The 21,835-nt window shown below is 39.6% G+C and overlaps 1 protein-coding gene across 3 annotated transcripts in view; it reads right to left on the reverse strand.

Annotated features, from left to right (window-relative positions):
• The window catches only part of MDFIC (MyoD family inhibitor domain containing), a 65,823-nt gene that overhangs the window by 36,237 nt on the left and 7,751 nt on the right, over positions 1–21,835 (reverse strand). For all 3 annotated transcript variants that reach the window (XM_068401952.1, XM_068401951.1, XM_068401953.1), the window contains exon 3: positions 15,338–15,469. In XM_068401952.1, the coding sequence (XP_068258053.1) occupies positions 15,338–15,469 (132 nt within the window). The remainder of the gene's footprint in view (positions 1–15,337; positions 15,470–21,835) is intronic.

A 21,835-nucleotide genomic window follows, 5' to 3' on the forward strand; every position in this document is an offset into this window, starting at 1 on the left:
AAGCAGACCCATCACAGAAGAAAGGTCCTTCTAAAGCAGAACTATCACAAGAGGAGGACTCGGACGTAGAGATAACCTACCACTCTTTATCCCTGAAGGACCTGAGAAATATAAGGAAAGACTTCAGCCGTTATGACAGTGAACCTATTATTACCTGGCTGCTCCGATGCTGGGATAATGGGGCAGACAGCATGCAATTAGATGGCAGAGAAGCCAGACAGTTGGGATCCCTGTCCAGAGATGGTGGTATTGATAAGGCGCTTGCAAGAAAGTCAAACACTATCAGTCTCTGGAGGCGACTCTTGTCAGCTGTAAAGAGCAGGTATCCCTATAAAGATGATGTTATGAGTCACCTAAGCAAATGGACTACTATAGAAAAAGGTATTAACTACCTTAGAGAACTGGCTGTGCAAGAGATCATTTATAGACACCCACGGGACATTGTAGATTCTGTAGATCCTGATGAAGTGGAATGCAACCGATCCATGTTCCGGAAGGTTGTGAAGAATGCTCCACCGACATATACCCATACATTGTCAATATTAGTATGGGGAGAAGATGATATGGCACATTCTACTGTGGGCGAAATGGCTAACTGTATGCGACAGTATGAAGATAGTATTTCTTCCCCACTGCAGGCACGCATCTCGGCTGTGGAAAAACTGACTAAGGAGAACAAGGACTCATTTAAACAACTGTCAGACAAACTGTCCATGATCGAGAATAAACTTGACTCTCTACCTACGCAGGCGCGCGTTGCAGCCGTTAGGAGAAAACGCTCTCCTACAGGACCAGCTCAAAGGAAACAGAACACATCACGAGGTATCCTGTGGTTTGCCCTGCGTGGTTATGGGGAGGACATGAGCAGATGGCATGGACAACCTACCAGTACCCTACAGGCACGAATACGTGAGTTGCAAGCTAAAAGAAATACCAGAGAGAATTTTTCTAGGAGGATGGCTGCTCCAGTTACCAGTGAGCAGGACCCCAGTCAGGGGAGATGGGCCTCAAATCACTTTTTCCCAAGTGTGAATAGGAGAAATGAAGGTCCAGTCCCTGTGAGCAGCACGAATCCATTTCTTAATTAGGGGGGCCCTGCCTCCAGCCAGGTGGAGGAGAGGGACAACCGGATTTATTGGACTGTGTGGATTCGATGGCCTGGCACATTAAAACCACAAAGGTATCGAGCCCTGGTAGACACTGGTGCACAGTGTACCCTAATGCCATCGGATCATAAAGGGGCAGAACCTATCAGTATTTCAGAGTAACAGGAGGATCTCAAGTGTTATCTGTATTGGAGGCTGAAGTGAGCCTAACTAAAAATGAATGGAAAAAGCACCCCATTGTGACTGGCCCAGATGCTCCGTGCATCCTTGGCATAGACTACCTCAAGAGAGGGTATTTTAAGGACCCAAAAGGGTATAGATGGGCCTTTGGTATAGCAGCTGTAGAGACGGAGGACATTAAACAGCTGTTTACCTTGCCTGGCCTCTCAGAAGATCCTTCTGTTGTGGGGTTGCTGAAGGTGGAAGAACAACAGGTGCCAATTGCTACTACCACGGTGCACCGACGACAATATCGCACCAATCGAGACTCCCTGATCCCCATTCATAAACTGATTAGACAATTAGAAAATCAAGGAGTGATTGGCAAGACTCGCTCACCCTTTAACAGTCCTATATGGCCAGTGCAAAAGTCTGATGGAGAATGGAGATTAACTGTGGACTATCGTGGCCTAAATGAAGTTACGCCACCGCTGAGTGCTGCTGTGCCAGACATGCTAGAACTTCAATACGAACTGGAGTCAAAGGCAGCCAAGTGGTATGCCACCATAGACATTGCTAATGCATTTTTCTCTATTCCCTTGGCACCAAAGTGCAGGCCGCAGTTTGCTTTTACCTGGAGAGGTATCCAGTACACCTGGAATCGACTGCCCCAGGGGTGGAAACACAGTCCTACTATTTGCCATGGACTGATCCAGACTGCACTAGAAAAGGGTGGAGCTCCAGAACATTTGCAATACATTGATGACATCATTGTGTGGGGTGATACAGCAGCAGAAGTTTTTGACAAAGGAGAGAAAATAATCCAAATTCTTCTGCAAGCTGGTTTTGCCATAAAAAGAGGCAAGGTCAAGGGACCTGCCCGGGAGATCCAGTTTTTAGGGATTAAATGGCAAGATGGGCGTCGCCAGATCCCGATAGAGGTGATCAACAAAATAACAGCTATGTCCGCACCAACTAACAAAAAGGAAACACAAGCCTTCCTAGGCGTTGTGGGTTTCTGGAGAATGCATATTCCAGATTACAGCCAGATTGTACGCCCTCTTTATCAAGTGACCAGAAAGAAGAATGATTTTCAGTGGGGCCCTGAACAACGACAGGCTTTTGAACAGATTAAACAAGAGATTGTGCATGCAGTAGCCCTTGGACCAGTCCGTATGGGACAAGATGTTAAAAATGTGCTCTACACCTCAGCTGGGGACAATGGTCCTACCTGGAGCCTCTGGCAGAAAGTACCAGGGGAGACTCGAGGTCGACCCCTAGGATTTTGGAGTCGAGGATACAAGGGCTCCGAGGCCAATTACACTCCAACTGAAAAAGAGATACTGGCAGCGTATGAAGGAGTTAGAGCTGCTTCAGAGGTAATTGGTACTGAAGCACAACTTCTCCTAGCACCTCGACTACCAGTACTAGGCTGGATGTTCAAGGGTAAGGTTCCCACTACCCATCATGCAACTGATGCGACGTGGAGTAAATGGATTGCATTAATTACGCAGAGGGCTCGAATAGGAAACCCTAATCGCCCAGGAATCTTAGAAGTAATCATGGACTGGCCAGAAGGCAAAGACTTCGGAATGCCACCAGAAAAGGAGGTGACACGTGCTGAAGAAGCCCCACCATATAATGAACTACCAGAGGATGAGAAGCAGTATGCGCTGTTCACCGATGGATCCTGCCGTCTTGTAGGAAAGCATCGGAAGTGGAAAGCTGCTGTATGGAGTCCTATACGACGAGTCACAGAAGCCACAGAAGGACAAGGTGAATCAAGTCAATTTGCAGAAGTAAAAGCCATCCAGCTGGCTTTAGACATTGCTAAACGAGAAAAGTGGCCAAGGCTGTATCTTTATACTGACTCATGGATGGTGGCAAATGCCTTGTGGGGGTGGTTAAAGCAGTGGAAGCAAAGCAACTGGCAGCGCAAAGGGAAACCTATTTGGGCTGCTAAATTGTGGCAAGATATTGCTGCTCGGCTAGAGAAACTAGTCGTGAAGGCACGTCATGTAGATGCTCACGTACCTAAAAGTCGGGCAACTGAGGAACATCGAAACAACCAACAAGCGGATCAAGCTGCTAAAGTGTTCCAAATAGATTTGGACTGGGAACACAAAGGTGAACTATTTTTAGCTCGGTGGGCTCATGACACTTCAGGTCATCAAGGGAGAGATGCAACATACAGATGGGCTCGTGACCGAGGGGTGGACTTAACCATGGACTCTATTGCACAGGTTATCCATGATTGTGAAACATGCGCCGCAATTAAGCAAGCCAAACGGTTAAAACCTTTGTGGTATGGGGGACGGTGGTTGAAATATAAATATGGGGAGGCCTGGCAAATTGACTATATCACACTCCCTCAAACCCGCCAGGGTAAACGCTATGTGCTTACCATGGTGGAGGCGACCACCGGATGGTTGGAAACATACTCTGTGCCCCATGCCACTGCCCGGAACACTATTCTGGGCCTTGAAAAGCAAATCTTGTGGCGACATGGCACGCCAGAGAGAATTGAGTCGGACAATGGGACTCATTTCAAAAACAGTCTCACAGACAACTGGGCCAAAGAGCATGGCATTGAATGGGTATATCACATCCCCTATCATGCACCAGCCTCTGGGAAAATTGAACGGTATAATGGGCTGTTAAAAACTACCCTGAAAGCAATGGGGGGTGGAACCTTTAAAAACTGGGATAAACATCTGGCACAAGCTACCTGGTTAGTTAACACCAGGGGATCTATCAATCGAGCTGGCCCTGCTCAGTCAGACCTTCTACATACAGTAGAAGGAGATAAAGTCCCGGTGGTGCATGAAAGGAATCTATTGGGAAAAACTGTCTGGATTCTTCCTGTAACGGGCAAAGGTAAACCCATTCGTGGGATTGCTTTTGCTCAGGGACCTGGATGTACTTGGTGGGTGATGTTGCAAGATGGTGAAGTCCGATGTGTCCCTGAAGGTGATCTGATTCTGGGTGAGACTACTTAATTCTGAACTGTATGTTGTTACTGCATAAGTGTCTTTTAGGTTAAGACAGTGGTGATGAGACCGGAGCTAGCTTCATCAAGTGGCGTCCAGTAACCTCCTCGAGTCTGACATCTTTAACCTGCAACCCGTGGGCACGAACCATGACAAAAGAGAGACTGCTAGCCAGAAAGACTGCTGAGAGACTGCTAACCAGATGGAAACCCACAATCCTGAACCAAATGAACTTGATGGACTTTTCGCATAAAGATGAATCATAGACTAGTGATATGTATATATATATTTGAAAATGAAAAGGTACTGGTGATCTGAGTATGACATGAATGGTATGGAATAAGGGGTGGAATGTCCTGGTTTGGCTCAAACCAGGCCAAATAGTCTTAGAGAACCCAAGGTCACTGCTTACATGTAAAGAGCTGAAGGGGGTTGTACCTGCAGGGAGGAGTGGACGGGGCAGGTGACCCAGGATTGACCAACGAGGTATTCCATCCCATACATGTCATTCTCACTTTCCTGTTTATCACTAACCCACTGCCTCCTGGAGGTGGGGCCCAGGAGGGAGGGGCCCTCCTGTCTCCCACTGATTGGTACCAGCTTTGCCAAATCTCCAGTTAAAAGCCTGCAGGTGTGATGGCAGTGGAGCTTTTGCATTTTGCCCTCTGCCCGTGCTGGGGGGAGCTACTGCCTTTTCCCCTCTGCCTGTACTGGGGGGAGCAATTCTGCCTGAGGAGGATTTCCAAGCTCTTGATCTTGGTTTTGTACATATTTGTATATATTTGGTTATTTCTATTATTATTGTTATTATATTCTTTTTCATTATTATAGTTTATTAAAACTGTTTTAACTTTCCAACCCATAAGTCTCTCTCCCTTTTCCCTTTCCCTTTCCCTTAGGTGGGGGGGAGAGGGTTAACAGAGAGCATCTGCCACCTGGTTAATAGCTGGCCCAGCTTTAAACCGTGACAACAGGAAAGAGGACACAGCACAATTTATTAAGAATGACAACAAAACTTCAGCGGTCCTCCAAGTTTGAGTACACCATGATAGCCACTACTTCTCTTTCTACCATATCACCAATCCATATCCTTTACTTTCTTCCTAAACTACCATAATTTCTAAAGGATTTTTTTAATGATCAAAACTGTCAAATGCCATTCCATTATAGTCACTGTTAAATGGATTTCTAACTCTGAGTTTAAATTTTGAGAGGAAAGCGGATTATTCCGTGAGAACCTTCCCTGTGCTAATCAAACAAGTCTTCTCTCCTTTTCCATAAGGACCTGTTCCACAAATATCCAACAAAATATTGATAATGAGACCTAAACTTCTTGCCCTATTCCAGCTACCCCAGCAGAATCCCTGGTGTGGATGCAGACATGGTAACAAAAGAAAGCTTTTGGCAGATTATTTCTGTTGTTCAAGAAGGGAGCAGAGCACAGCAAATGAGGTCTCTCCATTAGGCTGTTCTTCTCACAGCACTACAGTAGCGGATGTACTGTAATATACAAACAGTCAAAACCAAACAGTGATTTATTTAAAATTAAGATTGAGTTTATCAATTAAATTGTAGGGAAAAGATTCCTCAAGCATAACACTACCTTACAGGTGGGAATCAGAAAATCCAGTGGACAGAGAAGCAGATGAAGTAACAGTCAAAGGAAATGAATGAGAAGGTAAGGAAGGAAAAAAGATAACTTTTATTAGAATTCCTCCTTTTAAAACTCTGCTGTGTGTTGTTTTTTTTCCCTTCCATATGTTTTAAAGGTAAAACACTGTCTTATTTGTTGTAAATATAAAACTCACACTAGTTTCAAGTTTCAAAGTCTTGATCCAGAACAAAACAGTTTACAGAACAGCTGTGAAGAAGACTGTTACAAAACATGTAGATCTTTATAACTACTTCAGACGTATGAATGTACTGTGCTAGATACTTTATAGAGTGATTAGTGTATAGTCTGCTGAAAGAGCTATTCCCACATAAAAATATTTCTCAATATTGATTTTACATTACAATAGTGACTATTACCACTAAAAAGTCAGCACACAGTAAAAAGAATATATATTGAAGTAGGGAAATACTTTATAAGGTCATCGTTACAAAGCAAATAGCTAGGAAATACTAAATTGTTAAATGAGCTGGTGTAACTTAATAAAATTACATATATGAAAACTATATGTGCGTTACCCAAAGTTATCTCCATATCCTGCCTCACCATCCAGATATTTTTTCTATCACTTCTATGACAAACTCAGTTTGATCACTCAGATGAACCTTTCCAGCCAGGCTGATCCCAAATCTTCTCACCAAAACTTAGTGTTTTCTTCATTTAGAAATTCAAGCAAAAGGAGCACTTTTCACTAATCTCACGTATTTCTGAATTGTACAGACCTAAAGGATGTTCACTCTGGTTTGACATTGCTCTTATGGCCAATTTTGGTCACTGTAAGAATCTTTCATTGCTTTTCTGTTAAAACGTGAATTTTATTTCAACTTGCAACTTAAAGAATGCAGTTAAAATATGCATCTACCAAAGGGAGATGGGAAAAGGCATATGCCTTCTAACTGGCTAAGGGGTTTTATTTTTGAAGAAGACGTATTTTGTAGCTACCCAGACCTGAAAGCAGCCTTGCTCCTGCTCCACTGAGGAATGGGCAAATGGCTTGTGCTGTCTCTCAGTGGCTAAAACTTGTCCTGAAGCTCAAATCTGACTCACAGGCCACGTATTTTATAGGCTTGCCTAACAGTTGGCTCTACTTGACTGTCTCAAAAGCAAAACTTCATAACATTTCATGCAAACATCATACACCCTTAAGTCTGAGCTGTAAATCAATAAAACTCACTTAAACTTGAGGAACCCCTCCAACAGGAAATAGTCTCTTAGTTGAAATTCTGCTGTAATTAACACTAGCATTGCTAAATCTTACAATTTTCTCTAAACAAGTGTCATAATATTTATAGCTTCAGATTAAAGTAAAAACATTATAATTGAGATACTGCACAGAATTTGAGGGAAGCAGGTTTAAAAGCAAAATGTAAGTCTCTAACTTTTATAGGTTCAGACATAAAACTCAAAATTTGGAAGTGCTTGTGTTAGAATGCTGTGGGTTTGCATTTCACGTTCACAATTTTCAAGAGCAGTCTCCATACAAAAACAGGTTTCTCACACGCCAGAATGCTACACTTCATGTAAAAATAGTTAAGGCTCAGGTGGCAAATAACTCATCATTCTCTTAAATCAAGACTCAATATTTCTGGAGGCCTACCGCATCAGTATAATGAGTTAACAGAACTGATATTAGAAACAGCCTGAGTGACCACAGCTGTTTGACATTTGAATGTTTTTTAAAGGGATCCTTTGGGTTTGGATCATGAAGGTTTGGGTTTTTTTTTTAAAAAGAGAAAACAAAAAACCACCGCCACAACAACACGCAAATAGGTCATAGGCTCCTGTTTTTCCTTGTCCTTTACAAAAATACCTTCAGGGAAAGGTACTTGTGGGTACTTTTGCCCTGCAGATACTACCAGAATGCAGAACAAGTAAGTAGTATTCAGACATTTCTTTCCTCTGGATAGCTATTTAAAGAAGAAAAAAGTTTAACCATAATTACTTAGCTAAGCCTTCTGCTGTGACCAGGAGCCCCTCTTCATCTTTCACTTTTTTATTAGTAAATACAAAAGTCAAAAGATTAAAAACTATTTTGGCTGACTAAATTTTGAAGAATTAATCAGTTTGATGTACACACAATATATAGTACTACTGTTCAGCTGGATAAGCTTACTCCAAGCGTTCCACACACATGACAGTAAATATAAAATAAAATTTTAAAAGAGAAAAACTAAGAGAATTTTTGACATGGTTTAAGTTCAAGACGTTTTTGCCAGAAAACAGGTTCCTAAAAGTACAACTTGCATGATGATTCTTTCACACACTTTGTAATTTGGTATTTTCTTTGCTAAAAATGGCTAACTGAATACCTTTAGTACCGAAAATAGCAGACTGAAACCACACTGACTCATTGGGTTTGTAGTATAATATTTCACATAGAACACTGTCAGTTTTATTACTCTTCCTCTTTAAGGAACCACTCCAAATATATTTTACTTTTTCCCATATATGAGGAACTAATCAGGAAAAGAATATAAATATTCTTTCCCATCTAGGCATAATAGCACTTTAATTCTGAGACTGTACCAATACAACAAAGGAAAATATTCTGAAATTAAGATACAATTTACTTCAGGCTCAAACACAGCAAGCACAGTAATCTTCACGTTACTTGAAGAATTTCACCTTTGTCTGGTACTGATGATTACCGCCATCCAAACTTCCTCAGCCTCAGACCATAAATTCAGATGATGTTCTGAGAGTCAGAAGCAAGGTAAACCAGAAAATGAAAGGCTCCAGGTAATTCTGGCTACTAGTGATATGCAGAATACATGCATCTATCTCATGGTCATGTGGTGCAGTTTAAAGTTCTCATTGAAGTTTGACTACCATTCTGTAAGTTGGTCAACAATAGCAAGAAGTTTATTTCTCCACATGGAGTGTTTATTTCTCCACAGAATATACAAATTCCTCACCTATCGCAGCCCATCATTAACTTCATTGCTTCAAAACATTCAGCGGAGTGGAAGGGGATAAGCTACACAGAAACCATCTGCATCCCACAGCAGCTCTGTTTACAAGTTAGGGATTACTAACTTCAGCGGCACTCCGGTCGGTCCACAGGTGACTTCTGTAAACACCGAAGACCCAGTCTTAAACTCTGAAGACTGTAACTGTAAGGATACAGCTATCTGTGAAAATGCCTCTCTGCCCACGGGAGGATTAAACGAAAATTAAATAAAAATGCTATGGTTGTGCAACAATGAGGTGTGAAATTCCTTGAATGTAAAATTGTCTCAGCTGAGAGGTTTGATCCCAGAAATTCCTAAGGGAAATCAAAATGGCAAGAAGATGGATCCACTTCCAGCAAGAAAAGGCCTATCTTTCTACACAAGTCTTCCAGGTAAAGACTGGAAAGAGTTCATCATCATTGTCCATTAAAAAAAGAGGGAGGGAAATCTAAACAACCCCAAGAATCACCAAGACTCAGGTGAAGAGCAGTGAACATGAGCACCAGTTGCATACATGTGCACCAGCTGCAAACTCTGATTGGTTTATTTGGAATACTGAAAATGTTTGGTCTCTTGGTATCCTGATAGCAGTGGCTTCTGATTTCTCATTTGTATTTCTCAGCAAGAGCACTATTATTGATTCTTCTTCTCAGCTTCAACTAATGCATCATCAGTAGGAGTAAATCCATGGGTCTTTCACAGACCCTAGTACTTCTGATGCACAACCCACTGGTCTGCCTTCAAGCCAACTAAATTCCAAAATTTTGTTAAACAGCGTAATTTTCACTACCACCTTTATGAGATGCTTTATCTTGACTGGCATGAATACTCTGAATATGCTGTACAACATGCTTACTTAGCTTTTCTTCAGTGTATATAATCAAAGTCCTATTTTGCTACTTAGTAGCTGAAACCTTGCAGTGGTGTAACCTGGGTACACAGCAATGAAGAAAATTAACTCTTTTCCCAAGCCAAAATACAAAGTACAAAACCATTACAATAAAATCACATTTTACCTCCTGTGTTGTGCTAAGGGAACTAGCTGATGCATAGTATTTTTAAAGAATGTTTTAAAAAATGCATGCATTTTCAGCCATCTTACAGCTGGTTGGGAATAAGTAAAAAGCCCATCAGGCTCCTCAATAGGCATGAGAGCAGTTTTTTGAGGACTTTTGGAACAGAAGTAGTAAGAGACCTGCCAGGTCAGGGGGGAGAAACAGAAGTAATACAGGCTGGGTGTCTGCTGGGAAGAGGATTAGAAAATCTCTCTGGGAGAGGAGTTGTCAGGGAGGTCCTTCACACCTCCATTGCTTCTTACTGGCCAGATTCCTCAAAAATTTATCTTTTTTTAAAGAAGGATCTAAATATCAAATACTGCATTCCTGTATTTAAGTAGTGGACTGATCAAAGTTTTGTTCATTCATAGGCTCACACTTTTTTCACAGCCAGATGAAGCGAATACCTGGGTATATTTGGAAGACTGTGTACAAATTGCTTCTTTAACTAAAAGAATACACATTTCAGACTCAGCAATATATTTTGAATAATTTCCATTAATCTATTCTGCGCAATTTGTGTACTCACACACTCAGTTACACTGCAAGAAGAGTATATCTGTGATACTTTCTAGCTTTGAAGAGAATTTAAGTTATCTCAAGGACTTTGCACTATTTTTTAGACAGAATAAACACAGTCATTTGAAATCACTGTAACTGTTAAGACGACTGTGCATTATAAATTAGCCAAGAAAAGATATCTGGATTAATATCAAACAAAAAGAGCAGTTATAACAGCAGATTATCTTCTTCTGGTTGGGAAAAAAGTCCCAAACCCAAACTGCATAATTTAAACTACAGAAATCATGCACTTACTTAGCCAGTAGGAAAAGGGAATCCTCAGATGTTAAATAAAGTCATGTAAATTAAAAATGTCAACATAAAAATATAGAAAACAAAAAGATAAATAATATCTAGGTTTATATTTCAAACAAAACGCGATAAAGAAGAATGTAGTAAATTAAATAGTGGGCACAAGGACATGCAAAATTGTTTAATCCCCACAGAGCTGAATGAAGCATCCCTTTCTCTGAAGAACCACTCTTATCAGGAGGGTGTTTCATGGAGGAGAAAGAGGCAATTGAAGCTAGGAAATGATGGATAGCAATGACCTTTCTATCTGTAAAACATGGGCATATTTTAGGTATTTAATCTTGAGAATTGGATTATTATTAATCAATTATTCATGACAATTTGAATCTATGGTAGATGTTTTTTGTTTTCTTAAATATCACATAGCTAAGGTCCTGCTTGAGAACCAGAAAGAAGATTAAATCCTCACAAGCAAATAGTGTTCAAGACTGGCATTTTCTTCCCTCCTAAACTTTCCTTCCCCTATATAACAGCACACATTAATGATAACCTAGTACCCTCAGTAAAAATTCTGCCTAAATATTCTAAAATCCACCTTTATAGTCTTTTTTTTTTTTTAAGAGGGGGAAAAAACACTCAACCTTTCCCAAAGAACAAAGCCAGGCATTGTAGTAACCGGAACAGCAAAAACTCCTATGGCTTCATTCCCATAGCCACAGGTTACCCTGCTGCATGTTTTAACAGTCACTCTTTCTCACTTGCCAAAGGTGAGTGATAACAGAAGCAGAACATCTCCATTACAGGCCACCAGATCATACAATGAAAATAAGCAGAAGGTGTCTGCAGATATTTAAAATGCACTGCTGAAGAAGAAGGGAAAGCAGATGGAGCTATTCTAAGGCTAAGCTCTTTCGAAAAGCAGAACCTCTACAACCTGAAATAAAATACAAAATACGTGTGTGTCTGTGAAGGGAAAGGAGTAGGTCTCAATATTGCTTTGAAGAATACCTGAAATGAAAAATACAGACGTTACCCAAATTTGGGGGAACTGAAAAAGAGATTCTCCCTTACTCAGGTTCTAAAATTGAAGGACATGGATAGCAATGGCCACCTTGGGAAGAGTAAAGCCAATTTAACACACCTAAAACCACCAAACATCTGGCAGTTCTTCCTGTTCTCAAATACTCTGTTAAAAAATGTGCACCTTACTTCTAGTCTAACTGAACTTCCGGATATTACATCTAGTTCTCCCTTTGTCTACTACAGTTGAAGAACTGTCTTACCAAATTTCTGCTCCTTGTAGTATTATGCTTCTTAGAGACCAGGCAAGCCCCTCTTTACCCTCCTTGTTAACACTGAACAGATTGAACTCCAGGAGTTTTTCCACAATAAGGCATGTTTTCAACTACTCCAGTCATTCCTGAGATATTTGTGGTTGTTCCCTGACCCTTCTTCAACTGAACGCAGTATTCCAGTAACAATTACACAAGTGCAGTAACAATTAATAAAGAAAGGTAATATAACTGTTTTCTTCTTATTTAGTTCTCCGCTGTTTATATGTCAGTATAGTCACCTTTTGAAGCAGTGATGCACTGGAAGCTAATATTCTTCTTCCATGACTCTCAGGCTCTTTTCAAAACCAATTAATTCCTTGGTTGAAGTTTCCCATAAGATTAGCCATTTACCCAGGATATTATGAAAGTTTTCCTTCAGGGGAGAAAGGATGCCCCAAAGGAGGTGGGGAAAGGGCTAATCTGGGGGGAAAACTCATCATCTAGAGATTAAAAAAGGGGACTTGAGAAAAGGACTGCAAGGGCAAGGTGAACTGAAAGCATCTTACTGTGGAAAACAGGGGCAGCATTTTAGTTTATTGATGTTGCCTGGTAAACTGAGTTCACAAGTGTAAATGAGAAATCATACATAATGAAGTTATTACAGAGCCTCTAACACTGGACTTCGCTGTTGATGTGCCAATAAAACTGACTGATTAATCTACTTCCATGTAACAGCAGGATAAAACAGCTGCAAACAAGAAGAACCTTGGAAATTAAATGCTGGAAACACTTATAAAGTGAAAACCAAGGCTAACACAAATAGAGTGTGTATCAACTGTGGGGGTGGAAAACAATCCGCATGGGAGAAAAAGAAACTGAATCATTAGGATAGTGGTGAATAGTTGTTAATACCTGAGAAAATTAAAGTATGCCCTGTCTAAAACAATTTAAAGAAACAGTTTTGAAGTAGACCATAACGATCAAAATACTGTTTATTTCTAACCTCAAGTTCTTTCAATATGCAATATTCTGCAAACTTTAGTCTACTGGGGTAATAGTTCTGGTTGAACCACAGCCATTCCGAGCTACAATACTTGTTATTTAAGATTAAATACCTACGTAATGTTTGTGATAAACAAGCTTCTCTTTGCTCTACTTTTTCTACTTTTCGAACCTTTGTTACTAGGTAGATCAAGTTGTAAAACTTCTGCAAATACTTGTAATTCAGCCAAACACTGTTCCTCAATGTTCCTCTTCCTCATTTTTTTTTTAAATAAAATAAGACTTCCCTACTCATAGCCACAGCCCACCCACCCGCCCCCCCCCCCCCAAAAAAAAAGAAGAAAACAAAGCTGCTTTAATTTCACCATTTTTGCTTCTTCCATCTAGAAGACTTTGGTAGTCAGAACATTAAAGGTTAAAAAAAAACATGAATTTGAAACGAAGAGAGGACTGCAGCATAGCAGCTACTCAAGCATGTCTCATAATAAAGCCACTATTATATAAAACTCTATTAAGCCTAGGAGTTTTAGAAACTTTCAGCTTTCACCTAAACTTGCTTTTCACAAAGTCAAAGGTAAAACTGCTAGTGACTCCAGGAGGAGCACAGTTACACACACTGGAGCATCATACATACACAACTACCTCAGAATTTTATCCTGTCTTTACCCTTTTTGCTATTATTTTTTAATTCAGATAACCCTCCCATTACAGAGACATATAATTGCATATAACTGTCAAGTCACTTTACCCTTCCTTCACTGCCAGGGACTTGCACAATCTGCTGCAACTTCTACTATACATTGAAAAATTCACCATTTTCTTTCCCACTTCCCCCGTGCAGCCCCTACAGTATGTCCTTGCAGTGAACAGATTAGAGGAAGCACGGCACCACCCTACCGTCCTTTGTCCTTTCCTACATAGTTCAGGCATGCTGTTAACTGCTACCAAATAAACCTGCTTTCCCATGGCTCTGGGAATAAGGAATCCTCTAGGAAAAGGGAATGAGAAGGAGGCCACTCCTAAAGCAGCAGATGCCATATGCACCTTCCCATGTCCTCGACACAAGCACAAAGCAATTGCTTGTCCAGGGACAGTTAGGTCTAAAATAATGACCTTTTGGAATTAGGTAACTCTCAAACTGTGAAGGAAAATTCCTCCTTTTTATAGCTCCCTAAGAATTATTTTTAAATTGTCAGATAAATATTTGAAATGCTAAATTCAAGTTTTCCTGTAAATGACCTAGATAACTATTCAATACATTACAGATATAAGTTTTTAGTGGGATTCATTACTTAGAAAAAAGTATAACTAACATTTGAAAAGAACTTCAAATGCTAACACAAAGTTCAAGAGAAGTTGATCGTACAGATAAGATTTAAAAAAACTCAAAAAAACAACACTAAAAATAAACAGATAACTCCCGAGAAAATCACCAGTTATAGCAACAGCAGGTTCAGAAACATGAATTTGCCCCCTGTGTATCATGTACAGTGCGAAGACAAACTGCCCCTGAAGTGCGTGGTCAGACAACTATCTCAGAGAGCTGGAGCACCACTCATCATTTAGTCCATTTGCTTTCTGAATACACCCAATAATTAGAGAGCAGTTTCTCATGCTGCCCCTCCCATGAGTAACTGACATTCAAGCATTCGCAGAATTTTAAAGTAGTCTTAGCTCTGGCAGTTGACAGAAATATTTTCGCCTCAGGAGGGTGTAATTGTGGATGATCTTTTGGACAACATATGATCTTCAATTCAAGACAGAAAAATGGGAATACTCTTGCATACCTTTTTCTGTTTTAAAGCATCCAAGACATATACCAGGAATGTGGACTTGTAAAAACTAATTTAAAAAAAAACATAATTCCATAGCACTTAAGGCCTAAAACCTTGTCTTTCAGCATTCTAGTTTTCAAACGACTAGCTACTTTAGCATTCGAACCTCTTTAAAAACTTACAAACCTGAGAAATCAAAAGCTATGACACTTAGCACAGTTGCATACTGCAGCTCATGGACTTACTAAATATACAGATCCCATTATGAATGATAAGAGAAGAATACAACATTAAGGCTTTAAAATGTAGATGCTACAGACCACACCACACCTTATACCACACCACTCAAATCACACCTTTTTTTGAACTCATTGCTTATGCTTGCTGACACCAGTTGTTCCGGGAAATAAATTGGGTAGACATGCGTTATAGTTGCAACACAATTGCATTTGACACACATTTAACTGAGTCAACAGGCAGTATCCCGTTACACTGCAAAGGCAAGCCTAAATAGCAGCAATTCGTTCTGGAAATACTTACTTCTGATGAGGTCACCATCAGTGCGATTTCCCCAGACAGACTGGTCTTGTATCTCTGGTTGTATACTTTCGTTACTGGAAGGCTGTTTTATGTCTTTGTCTCCTGCCGCAGTGTTCTCTCGGTCAGTTTTTTCTAAGTCAAAAGAAATTTTAAGACATTAGTTTCTACAGTATTTTTCCTCTGTGTGAATAAAACTCATCTCTGAAAATTAAAAACAAGAGAGCATAAAATATAACTTGTTGTAGCATCTCATGTAGTTTCCTTAGAAATAATTCCTAATAAAGTTGATTTTCAATTTGTTTGCTTGTCCAGATCAAAATAATTCCTCTTTAAGAAAGTCTGTTAGTCATATTGTGTTTAATCATGCAAAATAATCCTCAACAGCTTTTGTAACAACAAGTTACAGTTGTGTTTGTTATATTTAGTTACCTTCCACAAAATTTTCAGATAAAAATATGAATTGCTTTGTCACAGAAAAAAACATTATTTTTTGCCCATGTACATGTGGGTCTGGCATATAAAAGCCACAAAAATTCCACAGAAATCTGTTGTCTATTATTTACAATTGAACGTATAACTAAAGACAAATATTGTTGAAACTTCAAAACTGATAGTACAGAAATTCAGAAAATTTATTGTAACACCATTACCTATTTTTCATTGAAGAAAATAGCCTTTTAAAAGCCATTCCTGAATAAAAGTCAACGATTAGCCTATGATGAAAGGAAAAATTATTTCTTCTCTCCAAGTATATACAAGATGCAGGGAAATTTCCACGGTAAGGTTATTTGAGGGATTCTTAAGCTTATTTCACAAGATAGCAGATCATCTTGTTTTGATGATTTTGTCAGTTAACACATGTAGACCTGCATTTTCTCAAACTAAGGTACGTGTCACTTTCGCTCTCACTAATGTTTTAATAGTCAAATTCTCATACACAAATCTTTCTGTTCTTGATTGCTACAGGTTTTTCCTACTGGCATTCAAGGAAACATTTCCAAATGGGAATTACTTTGTTCATTATTCACAGTGACAGATTATCAGTTTACATCGCTTACTTGAGGGATCTGTAAAACACTAGGTATTTTCAGTCTCAAGTATTTTTTGAGTATATGTACAACATTTAATACTTACAGTAAATCTAAATGAGCCATGTTGAAAAGTCTGTTAGCTCTATTTGTTTCAAAGAACGTGTTTATAAACCACTTATCACAATGTAATGATACCATACCCTCTAGTAAAGCAATGATGCCATTCATGAGACACAGAAAAATCACTTATTGCTCCTGAGACATATTAAAGGTTAGTTTCTTTATGTAACCAACAGCAGTTTGATTCTAAATCCTAACTTTCTGCCTTTGTTATCCACCCTATTAAACTGAGGCATTGAACATCACTCAAAATAATATATGCCATATCGTATGTATAGTAGCACGTGCCTTCAAGCACTGCTGCTCCCCTTCTATTAATTTCCGCCTCTGAAATGTCTGACCCAGCTACCTCCGTGGCACTTATCTTTCAGCCTTCCCTCCCATCATCATTTCTTCAACAACTTGTCAATATTTCCTCAAGCTCTTCCTGAGATGAACTGTTTCACTAAGATTGCCATAAAGTTACTGAAGTGATTGGGAAGATAGCCATTGACTTCAATGGGTCTTGCATCTTGCCCTGACGACTTAATCCCACCTAGATACTCATCCTATGCAAAAAAAACCACCCAGATTTGTTAAACAAATTAGATACAAGTTATTTCTACCTGGCATCTACCAGATACAAATCCAACTGTATTGAAGTATGATGATTTTGCCTGTGCAGTTAGGTATTAGATGCAAATGTGTTTCAAAAGTGTTTGAGAAGTGCCCTGAAATAGACTGAATTAAAATAAGTAGTGTCCTGGAGAGAGCTAGTGTAAAAGCACTCTGCTTTCCATGTAGAGTAAGCTTAAATGAGCTATTTTAAGATATTTTGCTCTTAAATTACTTTACTGCAGTAACAACACCAAGATTACAACAACATCTACCCAGCAGTGGAAGTATAAAACTGCACAGTTACTGTATACAATTTTCTTGTATAGGATACAGCTTTGCAGAGCCCCACTATTTCATGTAGTAAACAATGAACGGCTTTAAGAAAATATTAATGTTAATATTATTGGGCCCTCAGTGTTCTAGATCACATTTTTATCTAAGAAATCTGAAGGAGTGCAGAATACAATCAGTCTTCATTATTTATGAGGTTTCGTTTTCATTCCTCTGCTCGTTTTCAGTTTAGTATCTTCTTCTCTTTTTTTTTTTTTTTTTACTATGTAGGTTGTATGTGTATTTTTCATGTTTACTTTTATTATTCTAGCTGGATATGGTAAACAGCAAGTCAAAACCATGTAAATGATATTAACAGTTAACAAGAAAGAAGTAAGAGGCACTATTAAAAAGTAAAAAAAAAAAAAAAAAAAAATCATAGAATCATAGAATTGTCTTGGTTGGAAAGGACCTTTAAGATCATCTAATTCAACCATCAACCTAACACTGCCAAGTCCACCACTAAACCATGTCCCTAAGCACCACATCTACACGGCTTTTAAATACCTCCAGGGATGCTGACTCCACCACTTCCCTGGGCAGCCTGTTCCACTGCTTGATAACCCTTTCTGCGAAGAAATTTTTCCTGATATCCAATCTAAACCTCCCCTGGCACAACTTGAGGCCATTTCCTCTTGTCCTATCACTTGTAATTTGGGAGAAGGGACCAACACCTGCCTTACTACAATGTCCTTTCAGGTAGTTGTAGAGAGCAATCAGGTCTCCCCTCAGCCTCCTTTTCTCCAAACTAAACAACCCCAGTTCCCTCAGCTGCTCCTCATAAGACTCGTTCTCCAGACCCTTCACCAGCTTTGTTGCCATTCTTTGGACTTGCTTACAACAATTAACATTGAGTGTCTCTGTTCTTTCATCTACTGAATTCACATGAAGACTTCCCCATGAACGTGCACAACAGAAACCAACACAACTGAACATGTATTGGGTATCTTACTTTGCCCTCCAGAATTACCCACTGGAGCAGCTAACCTCCTGGCAGATGCTGCTGTGTGAGTGTGGTGGGCTGACCCCAGGCAGCAGCTCAGGACCATACGGCCACTCCTGCCGTATGGAGGAAACTTGTGGATCGAGCTAATAGCTTAATAAGTGAAGGAAAGATGAAGAAAAAAAAAAAGTGATGCAAAGGCAATCACTCGCCACCTCCCATAAGCAGACCAATGCCCAAGCCGGTCTCTAAGCAATGGCTACCTTCCCCAAAACCTCCTCCCCTCACTTTTTATTGCTGAGCATGACATTATATGGCGTGGAATATCCCTCTGGTCAACCTGAGCCATCTGTCAGGCTTGCGTTCCCTCCCACACCCCTGCCCACCCCCAGCCCACTCGCTGGGGGACAGAGTGGGAAAAGAGAAAACCTTGACGCTGTGCAAGTGCTGCTCAGCAACAGCCAAACCACTGGTGTGCTACCAACCTTGTTTTAGTCACAAATCCCAAACACAGCACCACAGGGGCTGCTATGAAGAAAATTAACTTCATCCCAGCCAGATTTAGTACAATGGGGCTTTAGGAAAGGTAGACTTTAAGCTATGTTTATTTAAGATTTTTTTCATACATCCCTTCTGATGCATCAGAACACTGAAAATAGACGAACACTGGTGTCCTGATTAATTATTTGTTTTTTCTTGAATGTGCACTAGGTCTCAGCTTTAGTACAAAGGAATTTCTTGATTATTCCCTTATAATAAACAGCTAATGACAGGATCATAACTTTTTTTTTATTCTAGAGGTGCAACTACAATGTACCAACTACAATCAATCACACATGAAGACAGCCTCAAGAACTCTGCTGAGTCTGTTTTGTTTATGTGATGTGTTTATTTTTGTGTTAGGTGCATAAGAATAGTGATAAGAGTAGTTTATGAAAGATAACATATTTATGAGTCCACTAAGAATCGATGCAAAGACCTTAATCTTCTCTGATGTGCCATGCTTGTGGCAGAGCAGCTTCAATAAAGCCTACAGATGGCACAAATACTAATGCCTGGATCTGGCCATAGACAGGTATGGCTTTTTTCTACTGCACCTTCAAATAAATTTATCACACATCTCTGTTTTAATCAAGCTTAACTTGAAGAATTTTTACATAATACTTCCTTAGTATTTTAGCTTCTGCTTCCTTTAGTACACCTACTCTCATGTGACTAACCTCCAAAACTGACAGCCAAGAAGAAGAAGAGAGCAGTTCAAATAATGGGAAGAAAAGACTCATTATGTTCTGTGTCTGGTAGTGCTGGGGCAGAAATCTAATCTCTCTTCAAAACCACAGTAAATTACCCTAGGTCATGTCACAAAAGCAACATAGTCTTCTTACCTACCAGGGTTCAGCCCCCAGATCAGCAACCCATGTGGCTAGGTACCTCTCCTAAACCAACAGCAGTCCCTGGGCTGAAAAGCTTCTAGCCAAAAGCCCCGTAGGAGTGACACCCACACAAAGTACCCAGTGATTTATCCTGAAGGTAGGCATGGGCACAAACTCTACTTGCGTAGAGATTAATGCAAGTTTAAGGTTTAAATAAGGAAGAGATACAACATGCCGGCCAAGTGTAGAACTGAGATGGTTAGCAGCCCAAATCATATTTATATTAGAGACAACTGGTAAGCCACTTAGTGAAAAAAATGAGAACGGTAATCACATCTCAAAATTACTATTTCATTAAATTTATGTGAACAAAGTGAACTCCTGATTTTTTGTCATTTGGAATTATTAAACTATATATAAATCACTTTTATGGTACATACATTCATTTTACCATAATCTTGTTATGTTTATTTTTAAAATTACACAGCAATACATGTATTTCATAGAATCAAAACTTGTTTTCACTGTTGAGACTATTGCAACATTGACTGTTAACTCCTGTTTTAGTTTGGAGCATGTGCCTCTGGTTACATACATTTCTTTGCATCATGACATTTTACAAGATTTCCCCAACAGAATAGTGTCAGCAGTCTGGGTCAGCAACAAGGCTACTATTACAATAGCCCTATCAAAAAGAAAATTTAACAAATAGCCAGAATTGTCAGGAAAGAGTTATGTATAGTTAGGCAAGAAGGGTATACAAGGTAATCTCTCCAGATCCCTTCCAATCCTGTCTTCTCTGCCTTTATAAAGTTGTTGGGATATAGATCAAACTATTTCCTGAAGATTTCTTAGAACATTCCAGTGAAGTATCCCTCTTTTCAGAGCTATATTTATTCTATCTTTCTCTATGACAATGTGGAAGAATATTATTGAGTGGACATTGAATTAATACACTAAACTAATAGAAAACACAAAAAAAGATAGGTAATGGATGTACATTTGCGGGACACACCTCAAAGAGCTCAAATCTTTGACAAATAACCAACTTTTCTTCTCCAAGTGCTTTTCCATTTGTACATTCACACTCCAGCTACCCCTACACATACCACTACGTCTTGAGTTTATGCAGCAATGGGTCTCAGTGTGTTCAAATGTGGCATCATACCTTAACGCATCAGTAACTATGTAATATTCAACCTCTGAACACGTAAAAAAAAAAGGAAACAAGTGCCCACATTGAGTGGGTTGCACGTCCTCAGAGTGTGACTGGCAGCTGATTTCTATTCATTAGATGACACATAAGCTTATATACTGACTCAGCCGTCTCTTCCAAGCATGTGAACTGTAAGAGTGCTTGACAAGCAACATGACAAACTGGACTTGAGAAACAGGTTTAGAGTTTTGTCTATTGACACAGGGACACTGTGGTTGTAAAATGAGTTAAAAATCCTGGTACTGCAACAACCGAAGGCTTTGTTGCTATGAGGCATTAATTTTCTGATCAACAGTGTGGTGGACTGCACCAAATAATAAGTAAAGCAAAAGCAACTGCTGGGAAAGGCTTCTAGACACCCGAGTGCATCATTCTCATCAAGGAAAGAGGGAAAAGCAGGATGGACTGGCACAGTGTGACCTCCAAAAATGCAGTCAGGAACAGTCCAACAGTTTTACTGTTTAAGGGTAGAGGAATGATGGAAGCACAGAGCAAAGCTTACTTAGGCCCCTAAATTTGACCCAGCTGCTGGGATGTAAACATGAATCCTCAGAATGCCTGAGTTATCCCTGAACAAGCAGACACAGATTTAAAAAAATGGAATTTTGTCCTTCAAAGCACAGAAATATTACAAAAAAAAAAACAAACACACAAACACAGAAGTAGATCTATGAGGAACAAAAAAGTTGAAGAATGTTTCCAAAAGGAAAGATAACAAAATGGTTCACTGTCTTAAGCCTACAGCAGTTGGGACGGATTGAAGAGCATGTGGCAAACACTGCATTTCTAACCCTTCCTTTGTTCATTAATATTCTCACTGGCAAGGAACCACTGAGGATGCTATTTCCTACCAAAAATTCCACTGTTCACAACAATAACACAAAGGAG

Source organism: Nyctibius grandis, chromosome 5 (assembly GCF_013368605.1).
Source record: "Nyctibius grandis isolate bNycGra1 chromosome 5, bNycGra1.pri, whole genome shotgun sequence".
NCBI lineage: Eukaryota > Metazoa > Chordata > Aves > Nyctibiiformes > Nyctibiidae > Nyctibius > Nyctibius grandis.